General features: G+C 44.0%; 1 protein-coding gene across 1 annotated transcript in view; it reads right to left on the bottom strand.

The window, feature by feature from the left end:
• The window catches only part of RIOK1 (RIO kinase 1), a 249371-nt gene that overhangs the window by 125808 nt on the left and 101407 nt on the right, over positions 1-22156 (bottom strand). The window contains exons 7-8 of the mRNA XM_078688069.1: positions 15334-15446; positions 588-668 (exon numbers count right to left, since the gene is read on the bottom strand). Coding sequence (XP_078544195.1) covers positions 588-668; positions 15334-15446 — 194 coding nt within the window. The remainder of the gene's footprint in view (positions 1-587; positions 669-15333; positions 15447-22156) is intronic.

Raw genomic sequence — 22156 nt, 5'->3', positions numbered from 1 at the left:
TATATATATATATATATATATATATCCTGATCCTGAACTTTCAGTCGGGCAGAGGAGTACTCCCAATTTTTTTCTGCAGTAATGTCATTCAAATGTAGGTGCATACTGAGGGGTGTACGTTTATGCTTTTTCTTTCTAAATTATGTTGACTGACTGGTTGTGGACACTGTATATTTAATTACCTGACTGGAATAAAGTTTAGCTTGTACCTGAGAAGAATGGTACTAAAAAAATGTTGTGGTTGATTATTTCTGCTTCCAAAGGTTATCAAAGTAAAAGTAATCATCCAAATAAAAAATGTATTCATAATTCTGGTAGAATTAATTAATGCAATTGTACAAAGTATTTTTTGTACAACATATACCTTAATGAGACTTGTTAAGGAACTGCTTCCTTTATAGTTGTTTATAAATCCTCTTCTTGATAATAGTGCACAATCTAATTAAGCAATGTTGACTGTTATGGCTCGAACACTAATACAATTTATAAATTCAAGGACTCCAAAACACATCAATATTTGGGACAAGTTAGTTGCAAAAAAAGCAACACCGGGCTTCGGAGAAAAAACACATCAACAAAACATTCACCTAATTAGGTTTCGCATTTCCTTTTCTGCCCAGGTTTTTACCATTTTTCTCGGATTTCCTTTACAGTAACCATGGCGAAATCTAATGGAAAACAAAAACACATTAGTTTAAACATAAACATTTACATGAAATCATTACAATTACAATAGAGAAACATGGATACATTTTAAGCAATAAAGGCCATTAAGGCCAAATGTATTTGGAGTGAAGATTGTTCTGGACCGCAAAACTGAACTGTATGCAGAGACATACATAAAGGTATCCTGAACGTTACTATTCACTGCACTAAAACACCCATGTAAAACAATAATATTCTGTATGCAGATGCAAGACAGAGATCTTCCTTGTTCATCTATATTTTATTGCTCTGTCAACTGAATCCAAAATTCTATATTTTGATGTTAGATAACGTAGTTTTACAAACAAAAGTGCACCCAAAAGGTTAATATTTAAGCAGCAAGGTAAATCGTGGGCATCCAGTAAAAGGCACATCAAATAGGGCTGGAATAAAAGGGCTACACTGCAGGGAAGAGCAGTATTGCCTGGATAAACGTATTATCCCTTTGAAAATAAAATTGATGTTTTAGGGCTAAAATTACTCAGAAAGATCTGTGAAACCATGAGCCACTTACAGAAGGACAGAGCTGCTGGATTCCTTCCTAGCTGCCATCAATAAATCTATATTTAAATGAGACACGTTAAGATGACTCTCTTCAGGAAGCAAGCATTCAACACATTGGAAGGATATTCTACCCAAGTTGTGTCAGGAGGACAAACACTAGCATAATATCAAGATCCTATTTTAGTAATTACAGCACAGCCAATTATGACAACCTGGTTAAACGCTAATAAGAGTAGATAGTAACCTCATGCCAACCTCGAGTGGAGACAATCCTTCTAAAACCACGACCAATAGCTCTGTATTGGTGTCATCATGCTGTAAAAATGGATGGAACATGCATTTGCTCGCTCTAGCACAGGTGACTGAACGGACTGCTGCCAATGTACGCAACTGACACATAGGTTTGCCTTCAACTTGATAGCGGATATGGTAGAGAATCTAGCATCAGGTAACTGGACCAAATAGATTACCCACATGAAGGAAATTTACATCTGCCCCCCATGTTTCCTATAGATCCCTTTTCATGTAGACATCACTGCCTTGCATCTTTGAAAGGTGGTTTATCCTACACGAGACGTGCACTCATCACATGCTCATTCGAACAATTCCTAGCTATTAGAGCAGATTCCTAGTTAAGTATCTCAGTACTTCTTGGTACAGAGAAATACTCACGCACGCATTGAATATGTTGAATCATTCTTTTCATGTTCTCTTTCTTTATGTCATTGATCACACATCAATTTTGTAGGGTATACATATATTTTTTGTACATCAATTTAGATGAATTCTTCACTTTTTTAGATCGAGCCTGGGCAGCACATGCGCTGCGTGGCATGCTGTAAAGAGGTAAGGCATACAGGCTCTGCCCATAGGCTTAGTAGTCCCTCCTTGGTACCACCTGGTCTGCATTTGCAACCTCACATAACGACTGGACTTTTTACTTGTGTTGTTACACGGTCTGCTTTATAAGTTGGTGAGCACATTTTCTTTAATGAATAATGGGGTACAATGGTGGCTGCTTCTTGTATTTGCAGCGTACCCACACAGCACTAGTGGGACAATGCCGGCCGATTATTGTATATGCGGCGCATTATGTGTGCTTTAACTTTCATAGTGGCTGCCCCGATAGGTCACTTGTGTGACAATGGCAGGCGCTTCTTGTTTTTTAAACTTTCAAGCTGAGCGTGGCACCCACTTCAGGGACTCCGTGCTTCCTGTTTCAGCTTTTTTAATGTATTTATTTAACTTTAATGCTTAGGATTGCGACAACTTCAGAGACACCACCCTCTCGGCTTCAGATTTCCCTAACGTACCGCAAGGCCTCAGAAAGGAAAAACAAGCATCTGCAATGCAAATGCAGGCTTTGGTGACAGGATTACGGCAATGTTTTGTATTTGGGCAGAGATAAAGCCTCAGTCCACCGACTGCAGATCATACAGAATGCGGCTGCGTGCCTCCTTTTTCGACTGCCTAGATATGCCTCAGCTTCACCTTTGCTTCATAAACTCCACTGACTCAAGGTGAACAAGAGCATTAAATTCAAGGCTTTATGCTACATGTTTCGGGCCAACCATGGTTTGGCGCCCTCTTATATACAAATCCTGGTGAAATGTTACGAGTCCGCCCGACAGCTGAGATCAACCAGCCTCTCACTGTTTTCTGTGCCCAGGTTCCGCCTTGCTCACATGAGAGCCCACTCGTTTTCTTACTTGGGCCCAAAACTCTGGAACTCTCTTCCAATTTAGCTCAGGAAGTGTCACTCGTTTCTAGCCTTTCCTTTATACTCACTAAGTTTAATTCTACATCCAGGGCTGCCGCTTTCGCAGTCTGTGACTTGTCTGCCGTCCTGTCCAATGCAGGGAGACCCTATTGGGGAGCTGCACGCCCTATAAATCTATTATAATAATAATAATAAGCCTCACAATTGAGAGATTTGAGCTATTGGCATTGTAAATGACAATGCCTTTTATTTATGAGTTTAAAAAACCTGCAATAATAAAAGGCAATGTCCTTTACAATACCAATAGGTCAAAGTTTCGAAAATGCGAGACCTATTACATTGCAAATGCTTGTTTCCGGAGTTGATTTGGCTCTGTTATTGACCAATCAGCACTGAGAAGACACACATTTGTTGTCTAACAAATGTAATTACCATCTATGTGTATGATTTGATATACGGTATTTTAGATGTGCTTTTCATATCCTCTGAGATTTGCCTCTGTTCATTGACCAATCTGCACTCTGTTGTCAAAAATGTTGCAGTTTTGTCTCGATAGTATGCACTTTATGGCCATAGGTCTAGAGGTCTTTCATTATATTGTTTTTTGGCCCTTGCGTTTCGCAATCAATTTTGGTGCACATTGCACGTACGTTGATGTTGCTTCCTTTTAGCTTCATAACCACTCCTGGGTAATATCTCTTGTGGCACACCATTTTGTTTTGGCGTCAAGTTGGTGCAGGTGGAATCGGAGTCCCATCACTCTATAGGTAGACTTTGTTCCTCTCTGTTTACAATAACAAAGCACTCGTGCTACGGGTACATTTATACAGTTTTACTTTGTCTGAGTCATTCGTTGGAGAATGCATGTTCAGTTGGAGGCTGCGGCCAAACACAGAATCTCTCAGGTACATGTTACTTGGTAATTCACTCAGGTGTTGGTATCTTATACCATCATATTTTAATCACAGCACTGTATGTAGCATTGTGTGTTTTTCTTAGTCGACAGAGGTTCAGTTCAACCTGGTTCGCATTTACTATAAGGACAATTGTTTGATTGTGCTCATAGTGTGCTATTTATGTCACATTCCAGGTATGGCCTCCAATCATACCCCATTGAGCAGTTTGCTCACTTTTTCTTTGAACCACAATTTATTTTGAGCATTTGCACATCAGTACTCACATCCTTTGTCTATGGTACGTTAGCTGATGATGCATCTGTCAAATTACACTGCACAGCATGTAATGACTCGGCTAGGTCAATAAGATTATCTGGAGAATGTGGAGACTTCACAGGGACAGCTGTCGAGCCTGCATTCTCGTCAGCCAGTAAAAATCTACCTTCTAGTCTTTCTACTGCATCACATTTGCAAAAAGGACTTTTGTAAATAGACAGGGATCAGTATTAACCCAAAGAAAGAACGATTTGTACTGTACTCTAGACCTGCATATTATCAACCTAAGACAGTTACAAAGTCTTGCCACTGGACATGTGAAATAAAGCACCTTGCAAATGAAATAAATATAACTAGTTCACCTGACCCCTGACCGAGACGAGGATGAGATTGGAGTACAGTGGAGTGTTGTACGCAAGTTGATGGATCTAGATAATATTATTAGCCAGTAAGGATCGAAGAGGCTCCATCTAGGGGGTTGAAGATGATGGGTGAAGGCCTGGACCCGGATGCTACTCAGGAGAACTACTGGGATCTTGAGGTGCCAATCTGTACAAGCTGATACCAGTTGGCGTGGTAGGAGGTAAATCACAGTAGAACTGCACTATACCAGTGTATACAGTGTGGATGAGTGCTTATTGATTGATTGTATATAAGGCTGTTGGGGGGCAAGCATGCTGCAGAGGTATTGGTTGTATTAATCGTTACCAGGTAGGGAGTTATTGACAACCTGAAGATTGGCTGTTGCCATGCCCAACTTGGTTTGCAATTGGATTGATCCTTTTTGTAAGTCTGTTGTTCCTGATCCACTCCTGTAATAGGCTGTTTTTTATGTTTTTTTTTCTTTGAAGTATAGATGAATGAGCAGCAGAAGTTATTGACCTAATGAATCAAGAAAGTTTTTTTCAGTATGGAGGGTATCTGTCCAGTTTTTTGGATGCCCGGTAAATTTTCATTGCTGAAGGAATGATTTACAATGTTGAGGAGCAGTGTGAAGGTATTTCCTCGAAGACACTTGATAATAGACAACAGTAGAATGCTGTCTTCACATGAACTGGCCTTGAAGGGGTTCAGAATGTTGGAGAGTTTCAGTGTGTGTGAGTTGGGTAAAAGCAGCCCGCTCTGGAGCAAAGCCGTGGGTAACAATAGGTTTGTATTGTGCTGCTGATGAGGGATCTAATTTTGTTGACTTTCTCAGTGAAGAAATGATTGATGGAATTCAATTTGTCCACCTAAGGATGCACAGCAGGGTCAGGTAGTGAACTGATGAAGTGCCTAATGGTCTTACAGTGTTTTGCTCCCATTTGTTGCTTTGTAGATAGTAGTTTTGTAGCAGTGGCTTTAGCTAGGGTAATGAGGGATCTATAGGCAGGGCAGACTGCTTTGAGTTTGGTTAGGTGGACCAGGAGATTTGTTTATCTCAGTTTCGCTTTATATTTGAGTATGATGCACTTGTTCTCAGAGTTTTGGGGTGTACCACTGCACTGACGGTTTGTATTTGAAGGGTCGTATTTTCAACGCCGAGTTCTCCTTGATTTTTTAGAATGGTTTTTGGGATGTGGAAAAAAGTGTGGACATCTAATGCAGTCTGGTGTGAGTTTGGCAGCTTGATGAATTCTTCTTGGTTGGCATCCGTAAGGAGGTCTTTAAAGGAGTTGAATGTTTCTTTTGCTCTCTTTTCGTAGCTGTGTTGCGAAGGACAGGGGCGAGAATGGGGAAGTGATCCAAACAGTATATGGACACTGGGGCCTTACATTAGATTGTAAGCGCAGTGGACAGCATGATATTGAGCATGTTTGCTTTAGGTTGGGCTGTGCTGTTGATTTTCTGGTTTTGAAGAGTATACTGAGAGACTCCTTAATTTTCTTGGTGCTAGAGTTACTAGATAGATTGAAGTCTCCAAACCATATAGGGTGGTTGCGCCATAAGGAGGTGCAGGTGAAAAGATCAGAGAATTTTTCTAGTAAGTTCTTGTTTGATCGGGGGAGGGCAGAGGCGGCCTGTACATTAGATGCAAAAAGGTTGTCCAAGATGCTGAAAGTGTGAAGTGCAAAAGTGGCCGGTAAGGAGCTTTAATTACTTCAGTCTTGCTCAGCTATTCAGTGTGCACCGTCAGGAAGAATTGTGGATGACTGAGTCTCCCTCCTGTTATCTCCCTACTGTCATCATCTCTGCAGTAGCAAGCAGAGATGTGAACCTCAAGGAGGGCTAGGTTCTGTTGTGATGTCAGATATGTCAGGAGCGCGAATAACTGCAAAAAGTGCAATCAAACTGATTGTAATGCAGGAGATGTATATGTACTAGTGAGTGGTACATGGATGAGGTTGTGGTGTGAGATACCCGGTTTGGATGCTTTTGATTCTGGGGTCCGGGTGTAAGTGTGAATATGTGAAGATCTCAACAGATGTGGGGCACACAGTGCTGATGGCTTACATGAGGGCAGGGATTGTGGCCTAAGCCCGCTTGGCCTGACCAGGCCAACACAGCTGATGAATTTGTCTTTGTCTGTCCTTTGCTGAGGATGTCATGGTGCTGGGGTGCCCGAAGAGTCTCAGGATAAGGTTGAGGGGACACAGGGTTGGCTGCATGGGATGAATGCCAGGAGGCCAAGCTGGGGCAAGGTGCTACTTCGGGCACAGCAATCATCTGATTTAAAAGTATGTTTAGAGCAGTGAAAGCAGCATATCACTGTTACGACTGAGGGGGGATACAGGTCAGGAGATCACATGACTTCACCTGTGCTCTGTAGAAACTGGGTTGGTTTAAGACATAATAACAACTTCATCTCCGCTCCACTATTAGGAAGAGACAGAACTTTGTCCTATGTCATGGTCCAAGGTACAGGGCCAAAATCATCTCTTCCTGCTTATTCCAAGATAATAGTATTAAAGATACTAGTCTCACGTTTGATCTATGTAACTGTTTACTGTTTGCACTTTTTATGTGTGTTCCCGTATACCATCAGTATTATACTCCGTATTATTCCCCCTATTTGTATTCTGTATATTTTTTGTTCCCTGCTCCCATTTCACTTTTTCCCTACACTGGTCAGCTTTGTAACCTGCAACCAGTTCACTTTTTCTCCCGTACACTGGTTGCACTTATAGTTTGGTCCAGTACTACAACAGTATTATACTTCTACTGGTACTGTGTACACTTTTGTAACCTGCACATTTCACCTTTCCTCATGTAACACACCGATCGCTACCTCATATATCTTAGTGGATCACTAGTGTCACTGTTGATCCAGGTAACCCACTGTTTGCATCTGCACTTGTTTTCTTATTCCTGTACTTCACTAGTGCTCACCCTCCCGCACCTACACATACCGACATCCCAACATGGATCCCGTCGGTAAGCACACATATAAAATCAACTACCCACCCGTTCTCTCCAAAAAAGCAGTTAAACGCTTTAAACACAACTTCCTGAGGTCCCACCCTGAAACCCCCTTTGCTGACACTTACTTCTCCCCGGTCAATGGTTCCATGAACACCGATTTCATCTTCCACACCATACGCAGAGCTCAATGGAGAAAAGCGTTCTGCACCCTACTCACCGTCTCCACCACCAGGAAATCCACGCATGGGCTAACACTCTACATCACACCATCCCAACTCTTCCCAGGCAGAGCCACCATTACTATCATTACATACAACGGGATTGTCCTAATTCAATCCACAGACAGGAACCTGGAACTATTAGACAACCTGTTCCCCACTTTCAAAGGACACCTCTCCAAGACGCGGACCCTCGCCCATATCACGTCGAGTCCTACCACCCCTGACTTCACAGCTCCCACCCACAACAATTCTAACATTAGGCAGCATCAGGTAGACACCACACACTCTTCATCCAGAGACAGACCCTTCACCCCTGACTCCTCAGCTCTCACCCACAACCCCTCTATCCTAGTCCAGCCCCAGGTAGCTTCCACACACTCCTCGAGCACAGACACAGATCTCTCCCCCTCACACACCATTCGCCCCCCTACCCCACACTCTTCAAACTCAGACGCAGATCTCTCCCCCCAAACACCATAGGCACTCCCATCCCCCATACCAACCCTCTGACTTTCACGCATACCATTACCAACCCTCGCACCCCCGACATCACAGCCCCCACCTACAACACATCTAACCTAGTTCAGCACCTGAACGACACGCCCAACGTCATATTCCACCCTGTATCCCCACCCATTCTCAGTCCCTACTGCCCTCTAACTAACTGCGCAGAACACACCTCCTTTCTTAACTTAACTCCCCCGCCCCACAACAGGACCATCTCCAATCCCATTCCCCCCATCCTCAGCTCCCATTACCCCCCGTCCTGCACTCCCACCACCACTAACATACACCAATCCTCCACCTTGCTCTCTCCGTCTACCACCTATGCCCTCACTCATACCACCAACCTCCTCCCTACCTCATCAACACCCCTCCCGCCTAAATCCTCTCTCCCCCCTAACACCAATCCGTATACTGACACAACGGACCCCTGCACCAACACCAGCCCACTCCCCCACCTACACGCTACTTCCCCGGTCAGTCACTCACCCCGGATTTCCATTCCCACCTCCACGCTGGACAAGATTATGGCCACCCTCATCCAGGTCAAAGAAGACACGCACATCATCAAAGAACTACTATCCACTCACCCCAGACACCCCACACCCACCTCCTCTTCCCCCTCCCCTCCCAACATGCCAACCCTTCCGGTTGACTCTCTCACTCAACGCTCCCCTCACTGGACTTCAATCCCTGTTCGCAACCGCAAAAACCGCCCTCGTCGCCCCTGCAACCCTCTTTCGGACCTCGACACACTCACCCTCCTCCGCTCCTACGACCCAGCTCCCCAAAATCACACATCCACCTCACACCTCACCATTCCCACGATACACTCAAATCCCCTTAGACCCCCACACTAAACAGCAGAATCTCCATCCCTAATAACCTTAGAAAAATCCCTCTCTCTCTAGAACCCTCTACCACCCTCTACACACCCCGTCTCAAATGCTCTCTGCTCAACTGTAGATCTGCCTCGAAACATTCAGCCGCCATCGCTGATCTCATCCTAACACTGGACCTAGACCTAATTATCTTGACTGAAACCTGGATAACTGAATCTTCTACACCTATAATGGATATTCTGGTTCCTCCCAACTACCACATCATTAGACTTGACAGGTCCGGCAAAATAGGTGGTGGAATCGCATGCATCTACAGGAACAACCTCTCTGTTCTGAAAGTCAACTCCACCTCCCTACCATCCCCAACATTCTATGAATACATCTGCCTCGACATTATCAGTGAGGGCAAACCGATATGCTCTCTTCACGGCATTTACCACCCACCCAGGGACAACGTCATCTTTTCCCAACAAATCATGGATATGATCTCAACCAATTCCGGACGGCAGCTCACCCAAATATTCCTCGGCGACTTCACCTCCACTGGAACGATCGCAATGACGCAGTTGTAAATAGTCTCAAAAATGTCCTCAATGCCCTTGACCTCACTCAAATATGCAACAGCCCGACCCACGAGAAAGGCTCTATCCTGGACCTTATCATCTCCAAAGAGGACTCTATCCAACTCGAGTCCATACAACACTGTGACTGGTCAGATCATCATATTGTCACATTCTCCATCAACGAAAAAGTCAAATTTAACCCGGTTCAATCCTTCAAGCCCAAAGTCTGGAAAAGAGACCTGAAAAAACTCAACCCGAGCTCTTTGCCTCCTAACAGCTGCAATCTCCTACTTCCACCTACCGGAGCTACAGACGTTCAATCCCTGACTGACCACTATCTCAACGCTATGACCTCAATAATTAACGAGGCTGCACCAATGAAGCTAAAAAGAGCTCCCACTAAAACCTCCAATCCTTGGTACGACGGGAGTCTCAATGAGGACAGACGAGACATGCGAATGGCAGAGCGCACCTGGAGATCAGCTCCCTCTGCACTACACCTAAAAACTCTGAAGAAAAAGAGAAACGCCTACTTCAGGAAAATAAAACGCTCAAAATCAGATTTTTTCAGCCTCCAGCTCGACCAAGCAAAAAACCGCCCGAGAAAACGGTTTGAGCTTATCAGAGCACAATCCAAGGAACAACCCCAACCACTCAGCACTGTGCGCGAAGCACCTTCCTGTGAAGACTTCTCCGCATTCTTTATCCAAAAAACTGACAACATAAAGAGTGATCTCCTCATTGATGCAAGCCTCTACTCCAAGCCCCATTGCATAGCACCCATTGAACCAAAAAACAATGCCACATGGTCATCCTTTAGCACCTACTCTGAAGAAGAAATTGGCAAACTGCTCAGCACCTTGAAACCATCCAATCACCTCACGGACCCCCTTCCTGCTAACGCTGTAAAAGACTTTACCCCTCTGCTTCTCCCACTCTGGACTAAAATTATCAACAGCTCACTTCAACAAGGAACCATACCTGACTCCCTCAAAATTGGACAGGTCACACCTATACTAAAGAAACCTACAGCCGACCCCTCTGATCTGAACAATTACCGTCCCATTACCAATATTCCCACTCTCGCCAAACTACTGGAAAAATGCGCACAAAAGCAATTGACTAAACACATTGATCAGTTTGATCTCCTTAACCCTCATCAATCAGGCTTCCGAGCAGGGCACAGTACTGAATCTGCTATGACTCACATAATTGACGATGCACTTCAAATCCTAGATCAAAACGACACCTGCCTCCTCATCCTTCTGGATCTCTCTTCAGCATTCGACACCGTGAAACATGAGAATTTACTCGAACTATTAAACACAAGAATGGGTATATCTGGAACTGTTCTCAAGTGGTTCACTTCCTTTCTACACAACAGGTCGCAGAAATTCAAGAGCAACAACCTGTTGTCCTCGCCAATACCTGTATCACTAGGCGTCCCCCAAGGTTCCTCACTATCCCCAACTCTGTTCAACCTAGTCATGGAACCTCTCACAACCTTGCTACAAGCCTCTAATGTACACTTCCACATGTACGCCGATGACACCCAACTTTATCTCAAATTACAATCCCCCAAAGACATTTTGCTCCTGAACTCAACGATTAGAAGCACCCAATCCTGGCTTGCTGATAATCATCTCAAACTCAATGCTCTGAAAACAGAGTTCCTTCTGATCTCACCTCCAGCGAAGACCTCTACCACGCAAACTTGGCTTAAACACCTAACCGCACTCAATGTCCAACCCACTATCGTGGACTCAGCAAAATCTTTAGGCATAACACTTGACACCAATCTCAACATGCAGCAACATATCAGCAAGGCAACTAAGGGAGCGAACTTCCAAATCAATACCTTGAGGAAACTTAAACCCTTCCTCCCAGCCAAAGACTTCCGAACTGCAGTACAATCACTAGTCATCCCTCGAATAGAATATGGTAGCATCGCCCTCTGCGGACTCCCCCTAACTACTACCGCACCTCTAAGAGCTTCTCTAAACGCTGCGGTTAGACTCATCACTGGGTCAAAAAAGAACTCATACATTACCCCTGACTTGAAATCCCTGAACTGGCTACCTCTTGAAGCCAGAATACATCTGAAAATCGCTTGCATGACACACAAAGCGGTACACCTGAGCTCACCCGGTTACCTAACTCAGAAATTGACAATCTCTGGCGGCACCAGAAACACTAGAAGCGCAAATAATCTTCTGCTGAAGCCTCGAAGATTCCGGAAGGAAAAAACCTATAAACGCTCCTTTTCAGGAATGGCACCCAGGATCTGGAACTCACTCCCCCCCGAAATCAGGCTCATCTCCTCCACCAGACTTTTTAAGAAAGAAGTAAAAGCTATCCTCATGGCTAAATACACTTGAACTATTATCTCTGACTCTTTAAGACTATGCACTGAACTGTACTACTTTTTCGATCCCTTTGCTATCTTCATCACCTGTATTATCGATTTACATGATTGTCTTTGCCTCCACCTATTAGTACTGTTAGCCTTATTGACTTACCTGTATGACTATGCTAACTCATGTACCTACCCCACTTGTTACCTCAACTGCGCTAAGCCTAATTGGCCTGTTACTCACTCTCCTGTTCGCACCCCTTCTTTGTAAAGCGCTCTGATATCTGCAAAGATCTTGTTCGCGCTATATAAAACTTTCAAAATAAAATAAATAAATAAAGATGTAGTTTAAACCAGGTTACATATAAAAAATAAAAAATCAGTCTAAGTCATTGAGAGAGAAAAATAATTCTGGTCATGGCTTCCGATGTAAAGAAAATGCTTGACCGGCCTTCATCCACTTATCCCCAAAAAGCATGCAATACCTAGACAGAAGCACTGTCAAATTGGCATTGCAGAGCATCAGCCTGTTATTTTAGTACACTCCGTTTCTGTAACTATCCACTGACTTTGCCTTATCTTGAACTGTGGCACAACACTCAGAGGAAAATCGTTTCATTCTCCCAAGAGCAGCCATCACAATAATTATTTGTTCTGGGTTGTAATGAGACACCAATACTTCTCAAACGAACAACTTGAAGTCAAGACACTTAGCTGGAACCTGTACTCACACATGTTTTATCATATTTCCTGAAGTCCACATAGAGTCTTGGGTAATAGCTTTTGGCCTGAGAGGTTAAAACCATGTCAACCCTGAAAGACTCATGTTGACGAATTTTCAAGACGTGGACCTACAAAAGCAGAAAAATAACTAGAAAGGGACATGTAGAGCAACAATTCTTTTTCAATGAATCAGCAAGAACTCTCATCATCTGGGGCCACAGGTAGCTGAACATGCCAGTTCAGGTCCTAATCAGGTCAGGCAATGGCATATTCACAGCTCAGTCCTCCACATTAAGGCTGGAAATAAAAACATTGATTCAGTTTTGAAACTCTAGTTGGTGAATACCCCCTAAAACCCTAGTACCCCCTAAAACCCTCGGATGACTAACGTATTGGGCCTGGGAAGTATGTAAATGTGCCAGAGAGCATTGTTGGTGAATAAACCTGAAGACCAGATTGGTTGGAGAATATGCACAAGAGTAATAATAAATTAAAAAGGAAAAGTGTTTCAGGATTAACATACATATACTCGACAAATGGGACTATCAACATCTCAATAATGGTAACTACTACTGAAGAGGTCTCCCTTGCCTTGAGTATAGTCTAAGGGCTGCAAGTGTGACCTGCAAATCGATATCTAATCCCACACTTGCAGTTCTTTGGCTGAGTGAGAGGCAGGAAAATGCCTTACTGAAGCTTTTCTAACTCTGCAGAACCTCAAATTCAAGTTGTTACTGAAGATCTTAATAATGGGCCATTAGCGAGAACAGACAATGGAATTTAGACTAGGTTTCTGATGTTTGGAGAAGCAACAATGTATTGGAATATACTTCTCTATCGGATCCCATACCCTCCTCTTCTTATGGCTTGCCACCGTAGACTTTGTACGTCCCTGCCCAAGACTGTCCACTGTCTCATCTTTCTTAGTCCCTGATTTATATATCTCCTTCCCTGAGGTCCACATTTAATCCATGCCTGTCATTATCATTTTCCTCTCTTCTAGTGTAAGTTGGAAATCTTCTAGAATGGCTCTCAAGCTGTTTTCCCAGGTGAGGCAAGTGGAGATGGGGTGGGGGAATCATGAGGCAAAGTGCAATGTTCAAAATATTTTAAATAAAAAACGAGGAGTATTGAGATTAAATCCTCACGGACAACGATATTAGGAGGCAATACTCATGTGAAGGTACTGCAAAGCTGCTGTGTTGGGAAACCCTAGACAACACTGGAATGAAGCAACCTGCCAGCTTCATTGAAGCCAGTGGCCATGAATGGACCAAAGTAGCTGTTTTGACACAATCTTGCACACCTTCCTCTAAGCGAAGACTCGTGAGGGCAGATCTGCCAAGGGGTGGATGTAGGGGTCAATCCCTGACCTTTTTCTTGAAGTCTCTGAGGAAATGTCTTCCCTTCTAAAAGTGAAATTGTATGCTCTGTACTACAAACTTACAGAGAATGTCATCTGGAAAGTAGTGCCTGACAGCACGAGGATGAAACTGTCCAAAGGCAAAAAAAAACTCCAGATTTACTGGGTCCAAACTACAGGCGACTTTGTACAAGTTTGAAGTTGTGTATCTAGGTAAGAGCAGGACTAGAGCAAAACGGTACCTGACAGGACTGGAGCAGAGCAGGAGTGGAGCACAGCCAGAGCCTGCAGGACAGTACAGAGCTGGGGTTCGTAGGACTGGAGTAAAGTATCCAACAGCAGGTGCAAGCTGCAGGAGTTGTGACACATTGGTACACTGATCAAAGGCTCTTTATATACCAGTAAAAAAGAAACCGCCTGACAGAAAAGGGCTGGTCCATGAAATGGACGTACAGAAAAAGTGTTAACGTTTGTTGGCAATCTTGGCTTGGAGTCAACTTTTGATGGGCATCTTGGTAAGGCCTTTCACTAAAGGGGAAATGAACGAACACTTACCACTTGCAATTGTTCCTGTTGCAGGCCTGGAATCATAACAAAATCACTCTCAACCCAATCAAACTGAGCTGGAGTGCAACCAGTAACACTTCCATGGACAGCAAATCTCAAAAATGCACTGGAGCGAACATGTGTTTTCGTTACTTGGAGAAGCAGTGTTACATGGGTGTGGTGACCACCACCCCAGGCTCTAGAGAGTGCACCCGTTACCAGTTACCGTTACCGTTACCAGTTCAGAATTTCTCATGAGGAAATTGTCAGTCTACTGCTCATAATCTTAAAAACAAGCTTCTGAAAATTGCACACAAACTAGTTTGTAAACTAAGCACATAGTGAAAGGGAGTTCAAGGGATGTTGACAAAAGAGATGAAACACACAGGCCTTTCAAGTATGAGCGTTATAAACCTGCCTTACACAAATCCTAGTTTTTTTTTAAAGTCAATTGTCTGTGACAAAGATTGAGCTGCAAAGAAATTACACAAAGCAGGTGCAGCTCTTTACAATGCATAGCTAAGCAGATTACAGTTGTACAGTCTACAGAAAAAGGCATGTAGATGTGTTGGGGAGATATGGATCGATGGAGTGCTGCACTGCACAACCTCTAGAGTTACTTTTTAAAACCTGCCTAGGCACAGCCTTTGATCCAACCAATCTGAGGCTAAGGGTCCCTAGAGATATAAACCAAAGAGAACTCTGCAAAAAAAAAAATGCATAAAGAACTGAACAATCATGACTCAAATGGGGAGTCCAGATCGATTTTACTCACCTAAATTCTCCGCTGACATACTTGTCACGATCTTTAAACAACAATATCGAGGTTTTATAAATCTTTATTGCTCGACTCTCCCCAGTGGATGTACTGGCATGGTACACATTTGCCTGGAAAAAGAACCAATACTTTAATGAGTCCTCACAAAAGGTGGATATACAACATATTTGGCTTGTGGCTTGAAGGCCTTTCTTTTTTTCTGTGCAAATAGGCAACACAAACAATCAGTCTTTTGGAGGGAGGAATCCTTTGTGACAATGTGCCTGCACGCCGCCCAAATCCCATGATGCAACAGCGTAGAAGCTATAACTATACTGCCATGGACCAATGCCTATTTTATGTAAAGAGCAGGACTATGCATTAACCCATAAATGTCACAACAGCAGAACCATACTATAAATACCACAGTTTACAACAGCATAACTACCATCTGCATTTTCTAAACTCCATCTTATGAATTCTGCTCTTCAGGCAGCTAAGTATTTCTTCTGTTGCATTTATTTTAAACAGATCATATGACAGCGGTTTTGCGATTTTGAACGCTATGGTAATATTCAGAGTACTGAATTGAGGGACAGTAAAGAGGAACAAAGATTTTACAGTAGTACGGAAACGTATTTTATACCGTTTCTTCATGCTTCGTTGTATAATATGGAATGTACCACAAGGAACCCCTTTTCTGATTCCACCAGGCTGCACTGCCACACTTATAGTTTGAGTCCAATGTATCAATTTCTTGAAAATTATCGTCATACCTTTTAATCCATTTACTCTTCATTCATTATCAATTCATTTTACTCAATCTTGTGAGCGAAGTTATTTCAATAAAGCACAGGAATCCATGTAGGGTTCCACTTGCCATGATTTTAATAAAACAACCCAATGTATTTCGGGAAATCACTTCCCTTCATCGAGTTTAAACACCATTTATGAAACGAAATAGAGTATGTAAATGGTCTTGAAATGTGAAGCATTGTGTTAGTTGGTTTCGCAAAACGCTGTTACACTGTCAGTTAGGATCACTGTTTTGAATATGGTGTTATAAGGACGTATTTTTATATTTATAGATGCCCCTGATGAAGGGAAGTGATTTCCCGAAATGCATTGGGTTGTTTTATTAAAATCATGGCAAGTGGAACCCTACATGGATTTCTGTGCTTTATTGAAATAACCTCGGTCACAAGATTGAGTAAAATGGATTGATAATGAATGAAGAGTAAATGGATTTAAAAATATGACGAAACATGGATTAAACTAAGAGTAATTTTCAAGAAATTGATACATTGGACTCAAACTATAAGTGTGACAGTGCAGCCCGGTGGAATCAGAAAAGGGGTTCCTTGTGGTAAAATTGTTAACATCACAGCGCACTGAGACGAAGCGTTAAGCAGGTTCTTGCACACCAATAAACTACTACGGTCAAAGAATATTGATTAAGTTGGATGACAAGGTGTGCATCTCTTTTCTAACTAATATGGAATGTAGCCATTAATCACTAACTGACTGTTTGCCTTTTAACTATTGAGATTACTAGCAATCAACTTTTGAAAAGTTCAGTTGTGAGGTTTGTACTTTGGATGAGATTTATGTGTTTCAAATCATTTTTTATCATAGCAAGAGCGTCACAAAGGACCATGCGTCATGTTAAGTGTCCACAGCCTGCAATGGTTTAGGAGGGCCGTAGACACGTGCCTTGGGGGAAATGCATGCCAAGGAGCGCTTGGTCTTTGCCAGTCGTACGAGGGCCGAGAGTCAGGACTTTCATGCATGCTATCCTGATTTGTACAGCTTTGGAAGATAAGAGTCTCCACAACACGTGTAACATTATTTTGCAATATCTTGAATGTAAGTGCAAAATTGGTTTGAACCTATTGACCCACTTGATTTCAGGCAGTGATGTGTACATTTTACAAGACATACTGGTCTAGTGAGATAAATGATTTCAGAGGCACGTTTGAATGGTAAGTTCTGAAGGATGGCAGAGTCAAACAAGCATTGGCAAAGCCAATAGGTCGCGCCTATGCAGGAGCTATTGGCTTTGCCAATGTGTTTCAGCCATGTTGTACACCAGCTTGGCTGCTGTTCAGCGTGGCTAAAAGCTAGTGACGTAAAGGAGAGTGACAAGAGTGGAGGGACGTAGAGTGGAGTGTCTTAGAGAGGCCTTTTGTAGAGTGGAGTAGCACAGTGTCAGAGTACAGTGGCATAGAGTGGAGTGGCAGAGTGTCGCAGAATGCAGTGGCATAGTGTGTCACACAGGGCTGTGACACAGTTGAGTGGCATAGGCTGTCGTAGTGTGCAGTGACAGAGCGGAGTGGCATAGAGTGGAGTAGAGTGTAATAGAATAGAGGGGTAATGAGTGGAGTGATAAAGAGTGTAGTAGTGTGGAATAGAATAGAGTGGTATAGAGAGGTGTAGTGTGTAATTGAATAGATTGGCGGGGCGTAGAGAGGAGGGGCATGTCGTGGTGGAGTGTCATGTTGTATAGTGGAGTGGCGTACGATGGGGGGACGGGTTGTAGAGTGTATTGGTGTGTCAGAGTTGGGGTGTAATGTCACAAATAGGAGTGGAGTGGCATGTTGTAGAGTGGAGCAGCATACCGTGGAGGGACGTGTCGTAGAGAGGAGTGGCGGGTCGTGGGTGGCATGTCAAACAGGAGTGGCATGCAGTAAAATAGACTGAAGTGGCATGTTGTGGAGTGGCGTTGAGTGGAGAGGTGTGTCTTAGAGTGGAGTGGCATGTCGTAAAGTAGAGTGGAGTGGCATAGAGTGTAGGGACGAATCTTATAGTATATTTACCTCTGCCTACCTTTGGGGATCCACTGAACTCTGTGCACACTATACCTTACTTTGCTATAGTATATAAAGAGACAGCTTCCATCAAGAGTAAAATGGCGTAATGTGGAGTGACACAGTGGAGAAGGGCATAGAGTGTAGTGGCATAGAGTAGAGAGGTACAGAGTATGAGCAGTGGCGTAGAGTGCAGTGGCATATATAGTGAAGTGGTGCAGAGTAGAGTGGGATAGGGTTCAGTGTTGGAGAGTGCAGTGTTGCAGAGTAGAATGGTGTAGACTAGAGTGGTGTAGAGCGGCCTAGAGAGCAGCGGTGTACAGTGGTGCAGAGTAGAATTAAGTGGCGTAGAGTGCAGTGATGTAGAGTGCAATGGCTTAGAGTAGAGTGGCGTTAAGTGCAGTGGCATAGAGCGCAGTGGTGCAGAGTAGATTAGAGTGGCGTACTGTTGATTAGCGTAAAGTGCACTGGCATACTAAGAAGGGCGTAGAGTGTTGTACAGTATAGGGGAGTATAGTGCAGTGGTGCAGAGTAGACTGGCGTAAAGTACAGTGGCTTAGAGTAAACTGGTTTTGAGTGAAGTGGCGAAGAGAACAGTGGTGCAGTGTAGATTGCAGGGGCGCAGAGTGGAGTACAGTGCAAAGACAGAGTGAATTATTTCAGAGTAGACTGAAATGGCATACAGCGGAGTGGTGCAGGGTGGAATGGAGTAGAGTGCAGTGGTGCAGAGTAGAGTGGAGTAGTGTGAAGCAATGCAGAGTAGAGTGCAGTGGCATAGAGTGGTGTGGAGTGGGGTAAAGTGGAGTATGCATAGCGTGGTAGTACGCTGCCATTACAGACAACACATTTTCAATTTAAATAGCCAATGTAATTGCACAGACATACAGTTTTACTGATAAAAGTATACAGCGCGCAAACGATAATGTGTGGAAATGTCCTCAACTAGTGTATGGATTTTTTTTAACCATATTAAAATAATGTTATGTTTTTTCTCCAGGTCACAACAAAATTTAGATGCCTGTAAATGTACTGTACAGATATTTCAGAATGTATCAGAATTATGAAAGCACAAATGAAGCACATTTTCTGGCAATTCTGTAGTGTGGTGGAAACAAATTTTATGTTATGTTATTGACACTTATAACGTGCACGACTATTCAAAGAGTATCCCGGCGCGAGCCAAGTAGGGGCGAAAGTGAACGGACCATTATATGAAATTAGGCTGTGGTGATTAAACGGATAACAGCAATTTAATGCAACATTGGTAGACCTGGTAGCCCAAATACCACCTGGAACCACAAACAAAGGTTCCATGTGGAACAATTACAATTAGAACAAGCATTTACAATGCAACGGTTTCGCCTTTGGAGAAGTTAGAGATATTGGCATTGTAAATGACAAAATTTGTATTTATGTGTTGGTTTTGAAAACAGATAAATAAATGGCATTGTCATTTACATTGCCAATAGCTTAATCTCTCGCAAATGTGAGAACTATTGTACCCTACGGACGAGCTCAGCAGACAGCAATTACTACCACCCACACACACACCCAGAGCCACACACACACACCCAGAGCCAGCCACACTCACCCAGAGCCAGCCACACTCACCCAGAGCCAGCCACACTCACCCAGAGCCAGCCACACTCACCCGGAGCCAGCCACACACACCCAGAGCCAGCCACACACACCCAGAGCCAGCCACACACACCCAGAGCCAGCCACACCCACACACACACACACACAGAGCCCCCACACACACACACAACCAGAGCAGTCACATACACACACACACACTGGAGCAGTCACACACACACACACACTGGAGCAGTCACACACACACACTCTGGAGCAGTCACATACACACACACACTCTGGAGCAGTCACATACACACACACACTCTGGAGCAGTCACATATACACACACACACTCTGGAGCAGTCACACACACACACTCTGGAGCAGTCACACACACACACACACACACACACACACACACACACTCTGGAGCAGTCACATACACACACACCCTGGAGCAGTCACACACACACACACACACACACACACACACCCAGGAGCAGTCACACACACACACACACACTCTGCAGCAGTCACATGCACGCACACACTGGAGCAGTCACACACGCACACACTCGGGATCCCTCATGTGTAGACAGCGGGTGAGATCGTTGGTGTTTTCAAATATAGAAGAACGGGCAAAATGGAAGACTTTACTAAATGTGAATCTTTCCTAGTACTGATAAGATCCGTGAAATGTGTTTCCCTTCACTTATAATTTCCTGCTCATTTCTTTTGCGATACATAACATCCTCAAACAACGGAGCCTTCAAGGAAGCCTTAATTAATTTCATTCCCAGAACCATCAATAAGCAACATCTGTCTCTGTCTTAGGCAACGAACATTTGGTATGACCATACTGACGTGGCAAGAAAATTTCTATGTGGCTTGACCCACACGTAATCTTTGGCATGCCGGGATTAATCACAACAAGAAGAAACATGAACTTAATCTGGTGTGACCATCACATCTTCTCTTTACATAACAACTTTGCAACTTGAAAAGCCCCAGCAGAAGTGACACAAAACTATGTCACCTACAGGCACCTTAAGAAATTAAACCTTTCAGCCCTTGAACATATCTCACTGAGTAGGACCCGTTCATGCAGGGCCGTGTCCTCTGATCTACAAACACGAGTGGCACGTGAGCACGAGTTTGCAGAGCGGCGCGCCCGCGTGAGCAGCCATTGGGGTCTAATTCTGTCAGTGGCATTCCCGGAAGGAGCGAAACATCAGCATGCGGTGCCGAGAGGCTAAAAATAAACATTACAAACTAAAGCGAGCAGACAGCTTTACCCAAAGCATCAGCTCGCCGGCCCCTCTGGTTATTTATGGCGCAACTGTGTCACCACCACAGAAGAGCACATGGCAGGCTGGAAAGACAGCTCAGGAGATTCATGGCCGGCTGCAGAGACGTGTGCGAAACTCGCATGTCGAGAGGTTTGAACTGCTGCAACAGACCCTCAGTCGGCCAGCCCCTGAAGTGAATTAAACGAACCTCCGTGAAATATGCGGTTAGTTTTAAAGACGCCATCATTGATACCCCATGACTAGTTATAGAAAGTGGGCTGCACTCAAGCACGTTACGAGTAATGGGACGTGGTCTGTTGATAGGAGGAACTTTTTTTTCATTTACATTGCAAATTGCCAAGTTTTCTACACTTTCTGAAATGTCCCCGGCTTCATTTGCTTCATTTTTTAATACCAAGCCTCAGGACAGGCTTTCGGGTCCTCCCAGTGACACGGGCGGTGGTAGGTTTTTGATACATCGATCATCCAGCGAGACGTGTTCGATTCAAGTGGCTGAACCCTGAATAAAAGGCGCACATCTATAATACAACTGCAAGGGGCTCCATAAACCCCCCAGAATCCAACAGCACGACATGAGATAGCCCAGCCTGGCATTAAAAAAGCATAGTATGTCGGAGCATGACCTAACACTACAACATGAAACATAGCGCACGGTATTATAGCACAGCATAGTGTAAATGTACAGGAATGTATTAGCATAGCAGAGTTTAATAACATGTCATAAATGAAAGAAATGATAAAGAAGCAAAATAAAAAAGGTACAACCTAGCGGGAGGCACACGGACAGCGGGAGGCACACGGACAGCGGGAGGGGGGTGGGCAGGCACAAGGACAGCGGGAGGGGGGCGGGCAGGCACACGGACAGCGGGAGGGGGGAGGGAACGGCAAGAAAGGCACTCACCTGGACTTCCTCCGGCCGCGGAATGACCAAATGAAACCTCGACGTCGGAAAAAAAATAAACCCCGCCCACCGCCGCACTGACGTGACAAAAGGGGCCGGATGAGTAAAAGTCTCAGAAACGCCCACGAGTTGCCTCGCAGGATGACGGACGCCTCTGTTTGCCAATGGCTAGCGTCCATTTATGGAGCTAGCCAATGGGAAACAGAGGTGGGACGAACATCCATACTGTAACTCAAAAGATTTCG

This window comes from Lissotriton helveticus, chromosome 4_1 (assembly GCF_964261635.1).
Source record: "Lissotriton helveticus chromosome 4_1, aLisHel1.1, whole genome shotgun sequence".
NCBI classification, from domain to species: domain Eukaryota; kingdom Metazoa; phylum Chordata; class Amphibia; order Caudata; family Salamandridae; genus Lissotriton; species Lissotriton helveticus.
Note: the sequence above shows the minus strand (reverse complement) of the source record. Positions and strands in the feature narration are given on the sequence as shown.